This window comes from Heloderma suspectum, chromosome 3 (genome assembly GCF_057233095.1).
Source record: "Heloderma suspectum isolate Gila_16-S chromosome 3, 16-S_ref, whole genome shotgun sequence".
Taxonomy (NCBI): domain Eukaryota; kingdom Metazoa; phylum Chordata; class Lepidosauria; order Squamata; family Helodermatidae; genus Heloderma; species Heloderma suspectum.
The window spans coordinates 110,144,202-110,161,618 of record NC_139460.1 but is presented as its reverse complement, the minus strand read 5'-3'; the positions used below and the strand labels follow the sequence as shown (position 1 = coordinate 110,161,618).

At 42.6% G+C, this 17,417-nt stretch overlaps 1 protein-coding gene across 1 annotated transcript in view; it reads right to left on the bottom strand.

The window, feature by feature from the left end:
• Positions 1-9,933: 9,933 nt before the first annotated feature.
• Positions 9,934-17,417, bottom strand: part of ASB9 (ankyrin repeat and SOCS box containing 9) — a 29,162-nt gene continuing 21,678 nt past the window's right edge. The window contains exons 6-8 of the mRNA XM_084844150.1: positions 16,123-16,257; positions 13,425-13,616; positions 9,934-11,176 (exon numbers count right to left, since the gene is read on the bottom strand). Coding sequence (XP_084700276.1) covers positions 11,052-11,176; positions 13,425-13,616; positions 16,123-16,257 — 452 coding nt within the window. The 3' untranslated portion in view covers positions 9,934-11,051. The remainder of the gene's footprint in view (positions 11,177-13,424; positions 13,617-16,122; positions 16,258-17,417) is intronic.

Here is a 17,417-nt window from a genome sequence, read left to right as displayed (position 1 = left end):
TCAATATTTCAAAGCTACCCCCCCCCCCCCGTTTAAGACCAGAGTTAAGGCTATCTCATGTTGGCTCAAGTTCCACAAAGCCAGGAAATGGGAAGCTAAGTCTGGTGCCTTAACTAACGTGCCCCATGATCAGTGATTATATTGTGTGATGTCACAAATTGTGCTTGCTTACCTTCCACGCACCCACACTTTCCCTTGGTCTTTCAGGCCCAAATCCAGATGGGGAGGATAGAGTGCCTGGGACCAGCAAAGATGCCCCATGGTGTCCTGGTCCTGTATTGCCTTATGAAGCATCTGAGCCTTACTGTATTGCTAGAGGAATCATCCTTTGAGTTGATCCATGCCCCTTTCTTGCTTCAAAGCAAGTAAGTGATCGGTGAGAGCCCCCTCAGCCTTCAAAATTACCTCACTCTTATCTCAGTTGACAGTTTCTTGCTGCCCCTCCCTCATTGTCAGAATGCTGACAGGAACAGTGGGATTCCAAACACTGGAGTACTGGCAGTATTCTAGCTTCAGAGTGAAACTGAGCATGCCTGACATAACTTTTGCCAGCAGATGTTGCCATAGGCTTTCATGGGGCAGAAAATCTTTGATAACTTTTAAACTGCTGCTTAGAAATTCACCAAACCAATGAACGGTGCACCTCATCCACAAGCCTGAATAAAGTACATCAGTAGTTTCCCCCAGAATTTGAAAGAAATATATGATATGCCATCCCACAACTGGAGTAAAAAGTTCAAGTGCATCAATTTTCAGCATATTTTAACTTGCTGTACTTATGGCAATTTGCATTGAATTGTTTTGAAATTTGGTAAGATTGTAGAATGCATCAGGTAGATAAGGTGCGATGTTTCAGGCTGTTACCTCTACAGGTGTCATTTTTATAAGCAGTAGAATTGTGAGGCTTATAGTGGCAGAACTTTTTTTGGGGGGGTGACTTGCCATAACTAAAGGGGATCTCCCCATGCCACACACACACACACACACACACACACACACACAACTGGGATCTTCTCTAGAATGTACATTTCACCTGTGCTAGAAAATGCTCCAGTCAGCTTAGTATTTTATTTGTGACTTCTTGCTCAGTTTTATATATAGAATGTGTAGAACCCAGGTGAGGCGAGGTGAGGCAAGGTTAGGCTATCTTACAATATCTTGCAGTTATAGTCAGCTGAATACTAATGGTTCAAATCCCCACTCCTTTTATTTTTGTAATGAATACTTTTCAGAACTGAGAGTTGACATTTGGTGATCCATTACCTTTTTCTTTTCATGATATGTGAATTTTGACTGCAGATAATTCCTATGCCATTGTCTTAAATGTTCACTGAGTTCTTCATCTATGTGCCAGAACAAATTTGTCATATTCTCTCAGACCTGGTTTCTTTGAGCACCAGCTAGAAGTTTTACCAGTAAGAACCCAGGCCTGCTTCTGCCAAAATCAGTGGCAAAGCATCAACTGACGTCTGTTTAAAAGAGTATGAAGTCATGCTGAATATATCGGTGTGTTTGTTAAAAACAGGGATTTTTGCCTTAACTGTAAATGTCCTTTTCTTCCTGGTGGACATAGTCTACTTACGAGGGTTATCACTCCCCCTGGTCACAAACAGGGTCCTCCTCCAAGTAAATCTTCCTTTGAGAGGTGGGGGTCCCCACATGCCTAGACCAGGCCTGAGTGGAGTAGAGCACTGTGTATTCGTCAACATAACCAAATAGGATAGCAACTAGATTAACTAAACATGTAACTGCAAACCAAGGAAGAGGATAGAACAGAGGGCTGTCCTCAGATATCCCTGTCCAATCCCATCCCTAAACAAGACAACAGAGAGAAAGGTGGTACTGAAGGGCAAGCCAGAGTGTGTTACATCCACTAGGAAAATCAGGAAATGTACAGGTAATGCATGAACTCCCTTTCCACACCCTGGCGGAGAGAGAAGAGTCTTCTCACATAGATGTACAAGAGCACTCCTCTACCTGGACAGTATGTGGTGCAGAGTTTTAGGAGTCAACTCCAGATAAGAATGGGAGAGCTCAGAACCAGCTCTACCATTAGGCAAAGTGAGGTGGTTGCCTCAGGCAGAAGATGTTGATAGGCGGCACCAAGGTGTTGGAGGAGAGAGCTGTGTGCCACACGGCCTACTCTACACCTTCTTACCTAGCCTATTGCCAGCAGGTGCAGGGGAGGATGCTGTTCGATCATCAGTCTTGAAAAAGATTTAATTGCTAGTCAGGCTGGATTTAGGACATGGAATGGGAAAAGGCGCCATTTTAGTTTTTGCCTCAGGCGGCAAAATATCTATAATGGTATCTAACTATGCATTTTGTTACTTTAAGAGTTGATGACAAGGTTGCTAGAAACTGAATATTGCAATATTTGGTGTAGATTTTAGGATTTCAAAAAGTTAGAACCCAAGAACTGTTTTAAAAAAAGTATTCTAGAATCTCAGAAACAACCCCAAAAAGTGTTGAAATAAAATGAGCCGCCTTCGGCAGTGGCTCCTTCTGGCTCCTTGCCAGGGCCAGATCTACACCTCATGTCGTAGAGATACGATCCCATCGTGGTGATGCTATATCCCTCTTGTGCGTTTATATCTTGTAGCTCATACAATGACATCTGTGGTATTTTGGATAATACGGAATGAAAAGCAGGAAATAACGCTAGAAAAATGGCGTGTGGAATGTGTAATGCACGCCAAAAGTTATCGATACACTTCAATGCCGATAAAAAACACTAGTGCAGATCTCGGCAAGGTCCAGGGACTAGGAGCACTAAAGCAACGTCCTCCAATCCTGAGGTTTTCTATCCGCTTTTCTATCAACGTAAAGGATATCAATTTCCTCCTTCATATATGAGCCTGCCACAAAATCAGTTAATTGGGACACCATGCTACATTGACTTACAGGGCATCTTCCAGCCAAAGATAGGCTCTTATTCCATTGGTTTCAATGGGAAAGAGCTAGACGTGTGGATCATGTCCATTGTTTTTCTTTTTTTCTAATTAAGATTCTCTTATAATAATAAGACTCAGCACTGGGATTCAACGTGAGCAAAGCAGCAGTTGTTGATGGAATGACTCTCGGACAATCGATTAAAGGGCCCACCCACCAGTACTCATGTCTCTTCTGAACGTTGCATAATAGGAACAACTCCACGTGCTTCCAGACACTAAGGGGCAATAGAGAATGTGTTGTATTGACAGCCGCTTCTCTTGTTCATCCCCCTTCTCATCTTATAACTTGATCAGTTCCTTTCTCCTACTGCCTCCCCTGACTCTTCCTCTTTGCCTCTGCCACAAGTAGGGGATGTATGGAATACTCACCCTGTTCCGGTCCAGGCATCCATGGGGGGGGGAGGTGATCCATCCCTCCCCCCGGAATCCTGCCCATCTGCTACGCCATTTGCGTCCCTGCTCTTTTCATGATAGGCTACGTAAATATTTACGTAGCCTATCATGAAAAGAGCAGGGACGCAAATGGCGTCCCCTACGCCGGACGCCATTTGCGGGCTGCAGTCTGGGGCAGCGGATGGATGGCAGCAGTGGAAGGACCCGGACCAGCCAGCAGCAGGTAGGATCTGTCCCGGGGGGATTTTGGGGGGTGGCGCGAGGGGTACTCCGTTCTGCCATGGACTCCAGGGGGCAGGATTCTAAAGAATCCAGCCTCATTGGAGTCTGTGGCGGATTTCTCCACCATCCCTAGCAACAAACAACATGCGCTCTCGCTCTGAGGGAAGCAAGAAACCATATCTCATGCCTTCGTATACTTACATTCACACACCCAGCTTTAGGGGGTGCTTGTAGTCAAACAGTGTTAGCTTTCTTCGACAGTGTGAATAAAAACACTAATAAAGTAAGTGATGTGAACTTCTTCTAAACTGGTTCTAGCCTGTGCTAATTCCCTCTAGTATTAAATGCTGTATTACTGTGCTTTCTTCGTATAAGGCAGCCCTGCTGTAAGTCACATCAGACTTTCCAACATAGAACTCGTTGTGCTTTCAGCCATCTGAACATCTACCAAAAATCTAGTATTCTACAAGATTTCATAACCTGCCATTTAGGAATCAATGCCCATACATTTCTGATGACCTCCTTTCTACGACCCTGCTTCAGCTTTCCCCAACCTGGTGGCCATTTGGCCATGTTGACTGGGGATGATAGGAGTTGTACTCCAACACATTTGGAGAGCACTGAGTTGGGAAAGTCTGTCCTACTTCTGGCAACACTTTCTCTTTTCTCTCACCCATGAAGGCTCTTCCTTGTTCTCTTTGTGCCACATCCCTGCTCTTCTTTGTCTCTGACCGCTCTTCTCCATCACTTTCTTTCCTGCTACTCCATGTGTTTCTAGAGGAAGTCTCTCCTGGCTTGCTTCTTCCCCTCCAGAAGCCTCAGAAAACTCTCTTTTATGCATGGATATCCTGTATGCTCCTCTTGCCATAGACTCTGATTGAGGGTAGAGTACAGAGAGAAAAGCAGATGTGTAGTCCAACTTAACCAAACCATAAACTTCCTATGGGAGAACCCCAAAGCCTGCTTCCAATTTGTTAAGTCATGTTCCCTATGCTGAATTCATTTTCTGAAAAGTTTTTTGAGGTGGTTTTCCTTTTTGATAACCCCTGTGATCTCTGGAATACATTACTTGGGGCATCTTGAACAGCGATGTCCAATGTATTTTGGCAAGTGTTCCATAAGTCATGTCCAGAATGAGGTAGCACAATTCTAAAGCGCACTACAGTACATACACTGCTCCTGTGTACCTTGGGGTGGTTTTGCCACTGGTCCACGGAGCTGAGAAGCAAGTGGCAGCATAACACAGGAGAGCCAGGCTCATAACCCAGTTGTGCTTTCTGGCCAGGGATGCCTCGAACATCTGCTGCTTTTGCAACTTGTGACATTCATAATGTTAGCTGTGCACACATCACATGTGGAGCCTGTGCAGCAATCTGATTTATTTACTTATAAATAGGCTGACCATACGCACCGTTTTAAATGGGACAGTACCGTTTTTTTCATATTTCCCAACTGCCCCGTCCTTTTAATACGTCAATTTTGTCCCATTTTTAATTTTTTGTAAAAAACTGAACATATTTATCATAAGGCTCTATGCTAATCAATGCGTGCAGTAAAACTAATAGTGTGACGGAAGAGGAAGTTCCATTTGCTTTATCCAGTCAGGGCCAGGCTTCTTGAGCTGGCGACGATCAGATGCCGCACCCTTGCTTGTCGGCAGTGGCGGGGAATTCAAGAGGCGGTCGCTAAGCCCCATTCAGCGTGTGGGAGCCAAGAGGGTGAGTCTTACTGTTATTTCTACCATCATTCCGCCCATAGAGATTCTTTCTGCCCTACATTCAGTTTGATTCGGACTTTTCAGATTCATATTTCGGTTCAACAGGCTGTTAGCTATTTTTTTATTACAGCGGAACTCTCTGGTGGGACATTAGCATATACCAGCTTGTGATAGCAGCCGGGGTGTTCATTCCTTTTTTTTTTTTTCTTTTTGGTGTATGTTTATGATTTTTTGCAGTCTGGCCACTGCAGTCCTGCATTAGAGTGTTCAGTGCGGTATGCCATACAGATTTGTTTACTGCTCGTGTTATATTTTATAAGTATTTTATATATGTATATTTATGAGTGTGTGTTTTTGTGTATATGCAATAAATTAGTGTCATTCATTTGCGCCCCTTTCCATGTTCTTTTGCAGTGAGTTTAGGTTGTTTTTTAGGTCTCTTATAGCCCAAGAGACCACAAAGGGAGCTGCAGTTGTTTTGTTATATTGTGGTTTTATTATTATTTTTTTGACCTTAGTTCAGTTTCCTTTATATATTGTAGGGCCAGGCTTCTTGCCCAGAGAGAGAACATCGCTAGTAAGAGACAGAGCGAATGCGTTCTCGCTGCTTACTACAATCGGAGTCCCACATTCTACTCATACCATTGTTAAGTCTTATTTTTTAAAGCTTAAAGTCTATGCTTGCAATGCAAAAACCCATCCCGTTTTTGTCATCCCAATATCCCGTTTTTGTCTCAAGGAAGTATGGTCAACCTATTTATAAAGCAATTGTCTTAAAAATGAAGGAAACATCTCAGTCTCTTCCTATTTCAGAAGAGAATATGAAACAGAAACGCTGCACTAATATTCTCTTGCTTCCTCAGCACAGCGCTGTCAACAGTTGCACGCTTTTTCTTTTATATCTGCGGATATATTTCTTCTTCTCCTTTGCCTCCTCCCCATTGCCACCACAGAAGGAAAACTGAAATGGCGAAGCTATTGTCTGAGCACTCCAGCCAATCTTCCAATTCAGTATTGCAAATAATTTGTTCGCAGCATTTCCAGGTAGCATTAAATCTGGACTGGGCCCCACAATGGAATGATCAGGTGACCCATTTGATGTTCCATCTGCAGTGACAAAAATAGTAATTACAGGTGCAAAAGAAGCCCCCAAATTGATAGTGCAAATTAGCCCTTGACTATCTGTCGATAAAGAGTGCACCTTGAAACCTTCAGAAAACTCATTCATATGCACATTTGCATGACCCGTTCCTAACAACATGGCAGTTCTCTTGCCATTAAAGGATTTCCCTTCATGACTTTGTAATGCCACTGGAAAAGGATCCAGTCAATAGATACCATGTACAATTGTTGCTTAGAGAATTAAACGCCCTTCATCTGTTTCCTATGTAATGATTGCTCAGTGAGATGCCACACCACACTGGGCAACATCAATTACAGCACCCGTTCACATCGTTTCACTCGCCACCCTGCCAGTTTGATGCATATAGTCTCATCTGAAAGACAAAGCTGAGATGTTTCCAAATATGGTGCAAACAAGCATTGTTTCCTCAAAATGTCATAGATAAACATTAAATGAGAATATATGTGGCTGGAGCCTTCTGTGTACTGGCATAGTGATCCTAACAGAGGGACTCCAATCCAGATCAAAAGATAGAAAATGGAGCTGGCATTAGAGTAGGATTGTGAATAAATAGAAATTTCTGGAAACAACATATTTTATTATTGGATGGACAACAGCCCCATCTGCTGGTGAACACAAGAAGGTCAGTTTAAATCTCTCTCTCTCTCTCTCTCTCTCTCTCTCTCTTGTTATTTGGTACTATCAAAGCACCTTTCTGCACAATCTCTGAAATCAGGGCACCAGCACATTTTGGCCATTATACAGTATTGCCTCACATAATCGCCAGCTGGCACAAAACAGAACAGAATGTGGCTAGACTTGCTGCAAAAGAATTGGCTATAGTGCTGCTTGTTACTGTTAGAGAAATTTGGCTGGATGTTTTCTGCACAGGACTTACAAAGCAGGGAACCTTTCGGCATCCAAAGAGGTAAAACCAATACCTGAGAACTGGCAATAAGAACATAAGTGTGGCTTGTGTGTGTGTGGGGGGGGGGGTGCTCAGCTCCCTGCCTCATACAGAAACACCTCTCCAATAGCTGGGGTTTGGGAGGGTTTTTTGGGGGGTGCATGGGAGATCCTTTCCAATAGCACACTGAAAAGCAACATACCACACAAAAAAAACCCAGCCATGTGGATTTGAAATGGCCTTCCGTGATCTCTATTTTTTATTTCTTTCTAAAACTCCTGTAATAACTTTTGTTGTTGTTGTTGTTCAGTCGTTCAGTCGTGTCCGACTCTTCGTGACCCCATGGACCATAGCATGCCAGGCCTTCCTGTCCTGCGCTCTCTCCTGGAGCGTGCTCAAGTCCATATTCATTGCATCAGTGATGCTGTCTAGCCATCTCATCCTCTGCCGTCCCCTTCTCCTTTTGCCTTCAGTTTTTCCCAGCATCAGGGTCTTTTCCAGAGAGTTTTCTCTTCGCATTAGGTGGCCAAAATATTTGAGCTTCAGCTTCAGTATCTGTCCTTCCAAAGAGCACTTAGGGTTGATTTCCTTTAAGATGGACTGATTTGACCTCCTTGCAGTCCAGGGGACTCATAAGAGTTTCCTGTAATAACTAGGCTTGTACATAAGAAAAAGAAGAACCATGCTGGATCAGATCAACAGCCTATCCAATTCAGCATTTTGTTCTCATAGTAGTCAAAGAGATGCCTGTGGGAAGTCCACGAGCAGGATATGTGCCCAGCAACATCCTCCAGCTCATTTTCCCCAACAACTGGCATACTGGAGGTAATAGATAACCACCATGAATAGTAACCATTCATAGCCTTATCTTCTATGAATTTGCCCAATTCCCTTTTAAAGCCATCCAAGCTGGCAGCCATCACTACAGCTTGGGGTAGTGAATTCCAGTTAAATTATGCACTGTGTGAAGTACTTCCTTTTGTCTTTCCTGAATCTCCCAGCATTTAGCTTCATTGGATGACCCCAGTTCATAGTATTATAAGAACTATTCCTTATCCACTTTCTATACACGATGCATAATTTAATACAACTCTTATCCCCACCACCACTCTTTTTCTAAGCTAAAGAGAAGCAAACAGTGTAACCATTCCTCATATGGGAGTTGCTCTGGCCCCTTGATTATTTTGGCTGCCCTTCCCTGCACCTTTATAGAGCTCTAGAATAATCCTTTTGAGGTGCAGCAACCAGAATTATATTTCTGAAGTGCATTTGAAGTGTGCTTGCACCAGAGATTTGAATAAAGACTTTATGATATTGGCACATTTATTTTCAATTCCTTTCCTAATGATCTCCAACATGGATCTTGCCTTTTTCACAGCAGCTGCCAGCTGCACACTGAGCTGACATTTTCATGGAGCTATCCACCAAGCTCCAAGATCTCTTTCCTTGTCAGGCACTACCAGCTCAGATATGTGAAGTTGGGATTCTTTGCCACAACATCCTTCACTTTACACTTGCTTGCATTAAACCACATTTTCAGTTTACATTAAACCACATTCCCGCAATCCGGCAATCCTCTTCAATGTCCTTTTCAAACAGAGTGGGAGCTCTTCATTATCCCACTTTGTATCATCAGCAAACCTGGCCACCTCACTGTTTACCCGACTTCAGATAATTTATGAACAAGTTAAAAAGGACCAGTCCCAATACAGATGCTTGGGAGACCATGCTGATTACATCCCTGCATTGCAAGAGCTGTCTATCCCTACTCTCTGCTTTCAGTTCTTGAAGCAGTAAGCAATCCACCAGAGGAACTCTCCTCTTATCCCATGACTGCTGAAGGACTTTGTCAAAAGCCTTGTGAAAGCCCAAGTAAACAATGTCTACTGGATCCCCTTGATCCACCTGCTTAGAGAAATGGAGGCATGCTAGGCTAGGCTCCAGGCCAGAGGCCTGTCCTTCGAAGGGGTAGAGTCTGAGTGAGAAGGGGCTTCTGGACTGAAGCATAAAAGTCTTCAATCTGGTCTCAGATCTTGCCTGACCAAGTTGCTCGCCAGGTGCTCTCCTGGGTGCTGCAACATCAGGCCTGCCCTGGCGCCAAGCCTTGAAGGCTCCAACATGAGACCAGAACATAATAGCTTCTGTGATAATGTTCGTTAACCAGGTTGGTGGCCACTTGGACTTGGTGGCACCCAGCAGACTGCCTTCCCCAATACAGACCTGTACTGTATTGTACTTAAGATCATTGGAGGAGGCCTTGCTGGTTGTGCCATGGCCTGCAATTTGCCATCTCACACAGCAACTAGGAAGCGGGCCCTCTCTGAGGAGGCACCCACCCAGTGGAATGACCTCAACCCTGGTATTTGGGAGGTGCCAACTCTAGCATGCCTTAGGTGCCAATTAACGACCAATTTCTTTATCCAGGCAGTCCCTGAGTGTGCTGCCCCGTCTGTTTGTAATTATGGTGCTGTATTTGTTTTAGTTGGCTTTAATGTTTTATTAATGTTTTAAATAAATGTTTTAGCAATTATGTACTTTAATGTATATCATAATGTATTTTAATGTATTTAATTGTCTTGTAAACTGTTTAGAGATATGCTCAGCGCTATATATATTTACACAGCTTATATTTATTTTACATTACACACACACACACACACCTTTTCCTGTTCTGTGGAATACATTCTAACTGAGCTTCTGTTCTTGTGATTGTGTTACCATTAGTAAATAGTAACCCCCAAGCTTTCTGGAGAGATTTGGCCCTCTTGATTCTCCATTTCCTTTATAGCAGCCCCCTCATTTTAGAGGGGTTTCCTCTTCTGAAGTCAAATGTGATCATGCTAAGCTACCTTGGCAATTTCTCACTTTCATATAAAATACATCTGATAGCACTGTGGCCACTGTTTCTAATCTGTTCAACAACACATCTCACACTAGGTTCTAGGCAACATATAGAATTAAGCAGAGCTGGCTCCTCCTGGTCGGTTCCATGATCAAATGTTCTAGGGCGAAGTCATTTAGGGTTATCTAGAAATTGTACCACTTTATCATTACCAGAACATTTATCCAGTCTATGAGCATTTCTACACAAGGCTTTTATTGCACGCTCGTGATTGGTCACTCATGGAAGTTTGTGGGTCCTTTACAGAACTTTGTCAACCTCCAGGGCATCTCCTGTGCTTTCTGACCTTATCCCAGTTTTTAAAAGATCAGGGATAATGCAGCAATAAATGTCATTCTGCTTTAATGACTGTGTGAAATTGCACAGTTCCACTATACCACAGCGCCATCTAGTGGCTGTATAATGAAACATGTAGAACTTGCAGACGAAGGAAGTTCTGGGGGAAAAGCCCATGTCAGACCATGTAAGGAACTGATCTTAACCCCACATAGAATCCAGAAACAGAAGCCCCGGTAAAGTTGCAGGATAAAAAGCCTGGAGTGGAGAAGCCCTATGTGAGGATAAATGATGTCACCAATCAGTCGCTTTCTACTTTGGATGCCCTGCCCCGATGTAGTTCTCTGTCTCAAGATCAAGCTGAGCAACTTCAAGGGCCTCCTACTGTCACCCACAGGAATTCTGTGGAGCAGCACTCTGTAAAGAAAAAGAATACACAGTCCTATAATTCTAGGAGACTGGACTCACGGAACCCCTGCCCTGGTGTTTGTATTGTAAACTATACAAATATACATGGATAAGAACACTTTAATAATCCAGCTGCGAATACAAAACATTTAAAGGTATAGAAGAAACCGTTTCAGCTCATCTGGTAACAGAAGTTCACTTATTCTCAGTTGGTGTTTTGATCCCAAGTACCTCCGTATGCTTAGGCGGCATAACTGCATCAAGGAGAAGGGCCCTGAAGGGGAAAATATCAAAGAAATAAGCAAGAAATTATTGACTTAGTATCAGTTTTCCACAGGACTCAAACTGCTGCATAACAAGGTCAGCTTTTATTTTCTGCAAACCAGAGGAGCGACATTTAAACAAAACAGTTTTGAGTTCTCAGCTCTCCCATTGCCTCTGAAACCTTCAAGACACACCAAGCCTGGAAATTCTTGTGTTCAGCCATCCCAGTCTAGATATATTGCTGAAGGTCAACATCAGGATGATTGCATGGCACAAAAGTGGGGGGAAACAAAAACAATGATAACTGAATTATGAAAGCTATTGCGAAATGGAAATTTACTCTGAAAAAACAAAAACTACAATTTTGCCACCAAAGAAGGATTTACCTCTCATTTGTATCAGAAGTTGCTGTTTCTCCCCTCTGATAGAAAGTAGGCGGGAGCAAAAGGACAACTAGCCCATTCCTAATGGCAAGACAGAGCCTGTCCAACACACCCCACCCCACACAGAACAACACGCGCACCATCCATACTGCAACGGGCTTCAAGCAGAGAGCACGGGCATGACAGTGAAAACTTAAGACGACTGATGTAAATGGGCCACATGCTACAGGGAAGGCCAAATTCTCCTCTGGAGGCACTAACCCGCATGAATGGGGGAAATTCCCTTCCCAGCTTCAAATATTATATAGGCCCTGAGTGTGAGGACAGCATGCATCCCAAATCTTCCAAACGAAATTTGAAAGAAATCTTCATCATCCTTATTTATATCTCATTTTTCAAGAGTTCAAATTCTTTAGCATACATCATCCCAGTAACTATGGGCACCATCCAACACTACAGCTGCAGGAATGCTGCTAGCGCAATGGGAATCTAGCTGAAACTACTGCTTCTGGAATGGGACAAGTCCGCAGAGCTCGTGGAAAGGAGCTCTGCCGACATCTGTTGTTCCAGAAACAGTAGTTTCAGTGAGTGTCCTGGGTTGTGCTAGCAAGCGCTAGCTTCCCTTTGCGCTAGTGGTCATTCCCACTAGTGCAACATGTTTAGCACTGGCAGGATTGGATGCTGCCCCAAAAGTGCAACTCCACTTCATCCAGTATCCAATTGTTGCAGTTTCTGACACCCCAGATGAAGGACAACCCATGCCCAAGATCCTATATGGAAAATAACAGTAGTAGATGTTTTACTTGTAAGGGTTTACTTGAATGTGTGGTGCATAGTGCAATAGAAAAATCAGAACTGCCACGCTGAAGGCCAAAATCTGATTACAGCTGAACTGAACTGAGCACAGGCATTCATAAGCACCATTTTTCCCTGTTCAGACGTTATATATATATATATATATATATATATAGGCAAACTGTGAGATGAACTTAAATATCTTACAAAACTTTATAATAAAGGATGGTTAATGGAGCTTTTAAAATCCCTTTGTCGGTGAGATCTGCGTTTATGGCCCGCAAAGCATTTCACAAGAGTATAATAACAATATACAGATAGCAAGAGGTAGGCTATATATCATATTTATTTATGCTTTTGGTATTAAATGATACCGCACTGATATAACAATACTGGGTAAAATAATCTATTGTCACATAACAGACGTTTATAACAAATCTGTGGGATGCTTCATATATGACGTGTAAACTACTGCACAAAAACAAAACAAAACAACTCTCATATATGCCATATACACTGTGTACACCATCATATGTGAACATCCTTCATGTCTGGGTGTACATTTGTTGGGAAGAACTGTATACCATCTGGGAACCCACTACCAGCCACAGTTTCACAATGGGTATACATCCAGAAAAACATTCCCGTGTGCTTTAGACATATGAGGATGTATATTCGCTGGAGGTACAAGACGTTTTTCTTCTGCTTAGCACTTCCCCACTGAACCCATATCTATGTCATGTTACAAAATCTATAAATATGTGTACGGATAGTAACTATATTAATAATCAGGGCTTCAGAGTTAGAACACAGAGTTCCACTTCCTTCTGAGATCCGGATCCCACACAGACGTGCTTGGATGTGTATCAGCCTCTGTGTGTACTCCCATGGTCTGTTATAACTTCAGCCCCACACCGTAGCATCAGGGGTCATAGCTAAGAGGAGATATTTGCAAGGGGGCTTATTTTAGCTCATAATAACAAACACGGGCACTGGCAGAGCTAACAACAAGTCCTTTCAAAGTTTGCTTCGGATTCTTTACACACTTTGATTTTGAATGGAACAAAGGTTAACGGGCACCTTCTCTCTGCAGAAATATCTGCTCTAGTCTGCTGTTTGGTGGAGCCAGCTCTGTTGGCTTTTTGCCCTCAGCATTCAAGGCCCTAGTGTTTGCTCCAAAGTCAATGAGCAAATGCACCATGTCAGCATTGGATGTTTGAGCGGCCATGTGGAGAGGGGAATCCAGGCCTTTCCCACTATTTGCACTTGCTCCTGAAACAAAAAATACAGAATAGTTAAAACAAACATGAGCTGGACTTTCCCCGTTCCCTTTGTTAGCTCTTGCCTACTTGAACGATCTGTGTCAGTTTAAGGGTTATTTCAGAATCATGCAGGGTGCTTCCAGAGGGCTCCTAGCACTACTGATAGAAGGGATCGTGCAGCAATTCAGTTTTTTTCCTCCTTAATGTTTTTTCCACAGTAATGAAAAAGATAGAAGAAGCAGTGGGAAAACACAGGAAGGTTATGAGCGGAAGACAATGATGTCTTCCCTTCCACACTCCTGCCAATAAAATTCTGTGAATGAAGAAAGGCGATAGCACAATAAAAGCCTCATCTGGAAGCACCTACAATCTCTTCCTGAATATAGACATTAACTATTTTCATTTACATTTAAAATGGCTTCAAGCCTGTTTATGTACTTAGACTCGCAGCCAAGGTATTTTGGAAACTGAACTTGTGTGAAAGGAGACTAACAAAGAATTCTCAGCACCCTTATGCAGTACAGTTTCCATGACTCTTTGGAAGAAGCCATGACAGTTAAATTATTTTCAAACTAGCTTCTAATTGGTTTAAGTTTGTACAATAAATGTCCCCAAAGCAGTGTGGTTTTAAGCAATAGTCTGCATTCAGATAAGATGAGAATCTAGAAAAAAACCAACAAAAATCTGCTACCTGATGTACATTTTCTTAGGTGGATCTCTGTGGGCTAAATTACATTAAATATGTAGGCCCCAGTCACACGTAAAACTGGATTAATTATTGTGGATTAATTAACCTATGATTTGCTGCAGTGCATTCCTGATATGTGCTGCCGCTATTTTGAATATACAACCTCAGATCAGCTTGAACGGAGGTTGCTCCATGATGGGCGAACTAGTTGTAGGTTAGTTTTGGGTAGTTTAACTCATGATCAGCCCATAGTGTCTGGGTTCACACATCACAGAGCAACCTCTGATTAGGCTGTGGCATGCAACCCCAGCAAATCGTGGGCTAATTACGTGCGAACTGGGTCATTGTGTGCAATTGATCCTCACCGGGGGGAGGGTGTGTTACTTCAGAGTAGGCATGGGGGTGTCCTGATCCAGACTGGGACCACCAGACACATGGGGGTGAATTTAAGCAGGGAAGTAGCTGGGTGGGAAGATTTAAACCTCCTCCAGCGTGGTAGTCCCACATGCTTACTTTGAGGTAATAAAGAAAAGAAAAAGGTGGGGATCTTTATTTAATGTAGAGTGTAGTTTAGTCCTGAGCTGGCAGAAGAGCACACACCACAGTGGAACTTGTGTGCAAACCATGGTACAGTTTAGGGACCCAGCTAAACTGAGGTACTCACTGGGGTTTAATTAGGTATGACCCTCTGAGTTTGGCAAGTGTGCCCAACCCATCTCCTTTACAAGGATTTCTCAGAATTTCTCATCGCTCTTAAGAAAGTACCGGTTATTTCACTATAAGGCAAGCGAGCTAGTAGATTTAAGAAAATGTGTAATTCTAGTCTAACCAGCATGAGTAGTAGTATATCCTACTATAAATTATGTCAAGGGGAGGGACAGATTGAGTAGCCAGGACTGAGAATGGACGTACGAGTATTGGTGGTGGTGCTATATCTGTGTAGGCCATGGCCACCTCTGAGTGAAGATAACCATGTTATGGTAAATCCAACTTGTTAAAAGATAACCTTATTAATTCCAATGGCTGTGGTGCGAGTGAATACATAAAGATCTGTTAATACATTACAAATTCTTCATGTGGAATGCTTTCAACACTGTATTTCCCTTTGTGGTATTATTTGTCCGCATACTGCAAGCAAGGGAAGGACTGATTTCAACATGGCCTACAGAAATCCATGAGAAAATAGTGTCTGGAGTGCCTTCTATGAAATAAATTTAGTAGGGTTGCTGGGGAGGCAGATGAAATCATCTGGCCTTGAGCCCCAATTTTGAAAGCCACTAGTAGCAAGGTTCCTTTGTCACCCCCAGTGCTACATGAACGGTCAAATGCAGTGGCGGCTGGTGGCTCCAATGACAGTGGAGTAGTAAACCTGCTTCGGGTTTTAGTCAGAACCAGTCAGAACTGTAAAGAAGCTATCCAAGGTGCCAAGCTTCTGACTGAAACCCGGAGCAGATTCACCACCCCACTGACATCGGAGCCATCAGCCTCCACTGGTCAGACGTTTCAAGACTGAGGTGTACGAGCACCAGAATGCTGTGCTGGCAGACAGTATTCACAACACATAAAGAAGTGAGGCCTGCAACAAAATGTTGCAGTGTGGAGCACTCCCGTTTTGCATTTTAGGCAGCTAGCTATGCCTTCTTTCAGGATAACTGAGCATGCTCAGTCGTAATTGGGCTGTGGGGGGGGGGTCCCCTAAAGAATTTTTGTACTTGGCAACCTTGGGGTTTCCCCAAGCCTGCTGATACTTCCCTTTTGGCTACATAAGGATCCATACGCAGAGAATGAGTTCACTATTCGAATATAGGATATAACTTTTTTAAATTACCTGACTCGAGTAATTTTTTGGCGCAGTCCACTTGTTGGTTTTCGCATGCGACATAGAGTGGAGTACCAAGATGCTTTATGTTGTGATCAATATCGACTCCATGGGATACAAGGGATTCCACACACTTGGTATGACCTTTAAAGGATTACAGACAGTTAAAAATCAAATTCAAACCCACACAAATGCTAAGCAATGGCACACTTTTTTTCCTGAGTTAACATTAGAGTAAAATATTTACCACGAGAATGTGCACAGCGCGCACACACAACGTCTATAGAAAGGTACAGAGACAAATTTTTATTCTACAAAAAAACAGGAAACCTTTCAGGTGAAACCAATAGCTAGGCAAACCTTCCATTAGACTGACATATGAATTAGGTGCATATTCAATAAAATGTAAATATATCAAGTTTTGATAAATGTAAAAGAAAATATTTGATTTTTAATCAAATACTCAGAAACTCAACAACAGCAAGGTGGTAAAGACCACTTTTTAAATGACTTCAGTTTCACCCCCTTTCCTCTCTAGCATTTGGAATTATTTGTCTTCCCGACCTTAACGAATTAATTTTGTGGGACAGAGGAGAGTTGTTTCTGTACAATGAATTTTATATCAACATTGTTTTCCACCATTATTTTCTTTCCTAAGCTTCCCTGTATACAACAGACTGGGATTGTTCTCTTAAAAAGCTAGTGTGATAGAGGCTGCAATTGGCTATAACACTAAAACCTAGTTTAGCATTATGAAAACAAACCTAGTCTTCCCCCTGCTTTGCATGCTCCTCCCTTCAACTTCTCCAGCTTGGCCATAAGGAGAAGGTTGGAAGATTCCACTTCCATTTTAAATTAACCATAGTTTAGCATGTCATTCAAACACTAAACTGTGATTAAACTTAACTAGGTTTGTGAAAATAAGCCATATTCATAAACTATAGTTTAAAGTTGGCTTGTTTCCACTAACTATAGTTAAAATTAACTACAGTTTGTCCCAGTTCACACGACACAGCAAGCTGCACATAGTCAAAAACAGAAGCAAACACTTCCAAACTGCTACTTGTGGCTACACTGGTTGATGAGCGGGGCGGGAGAAGCACACAAGCCCAGGGAAGATTAGGTTATTTCTTGTAGTTTAGTATTTCATTCATTGATTAGTGGATTGTACTTCTCTACCACTTTTCTGGGACCAACCAAGACAGGTTACAAAAAAAGCTCAGAACACAAAACCCATAGTTAAATAAAACCAGAGCAAAGCAACATTAAAAAAAAACCTAACAATTTCAAAAGCCAAACTAAAA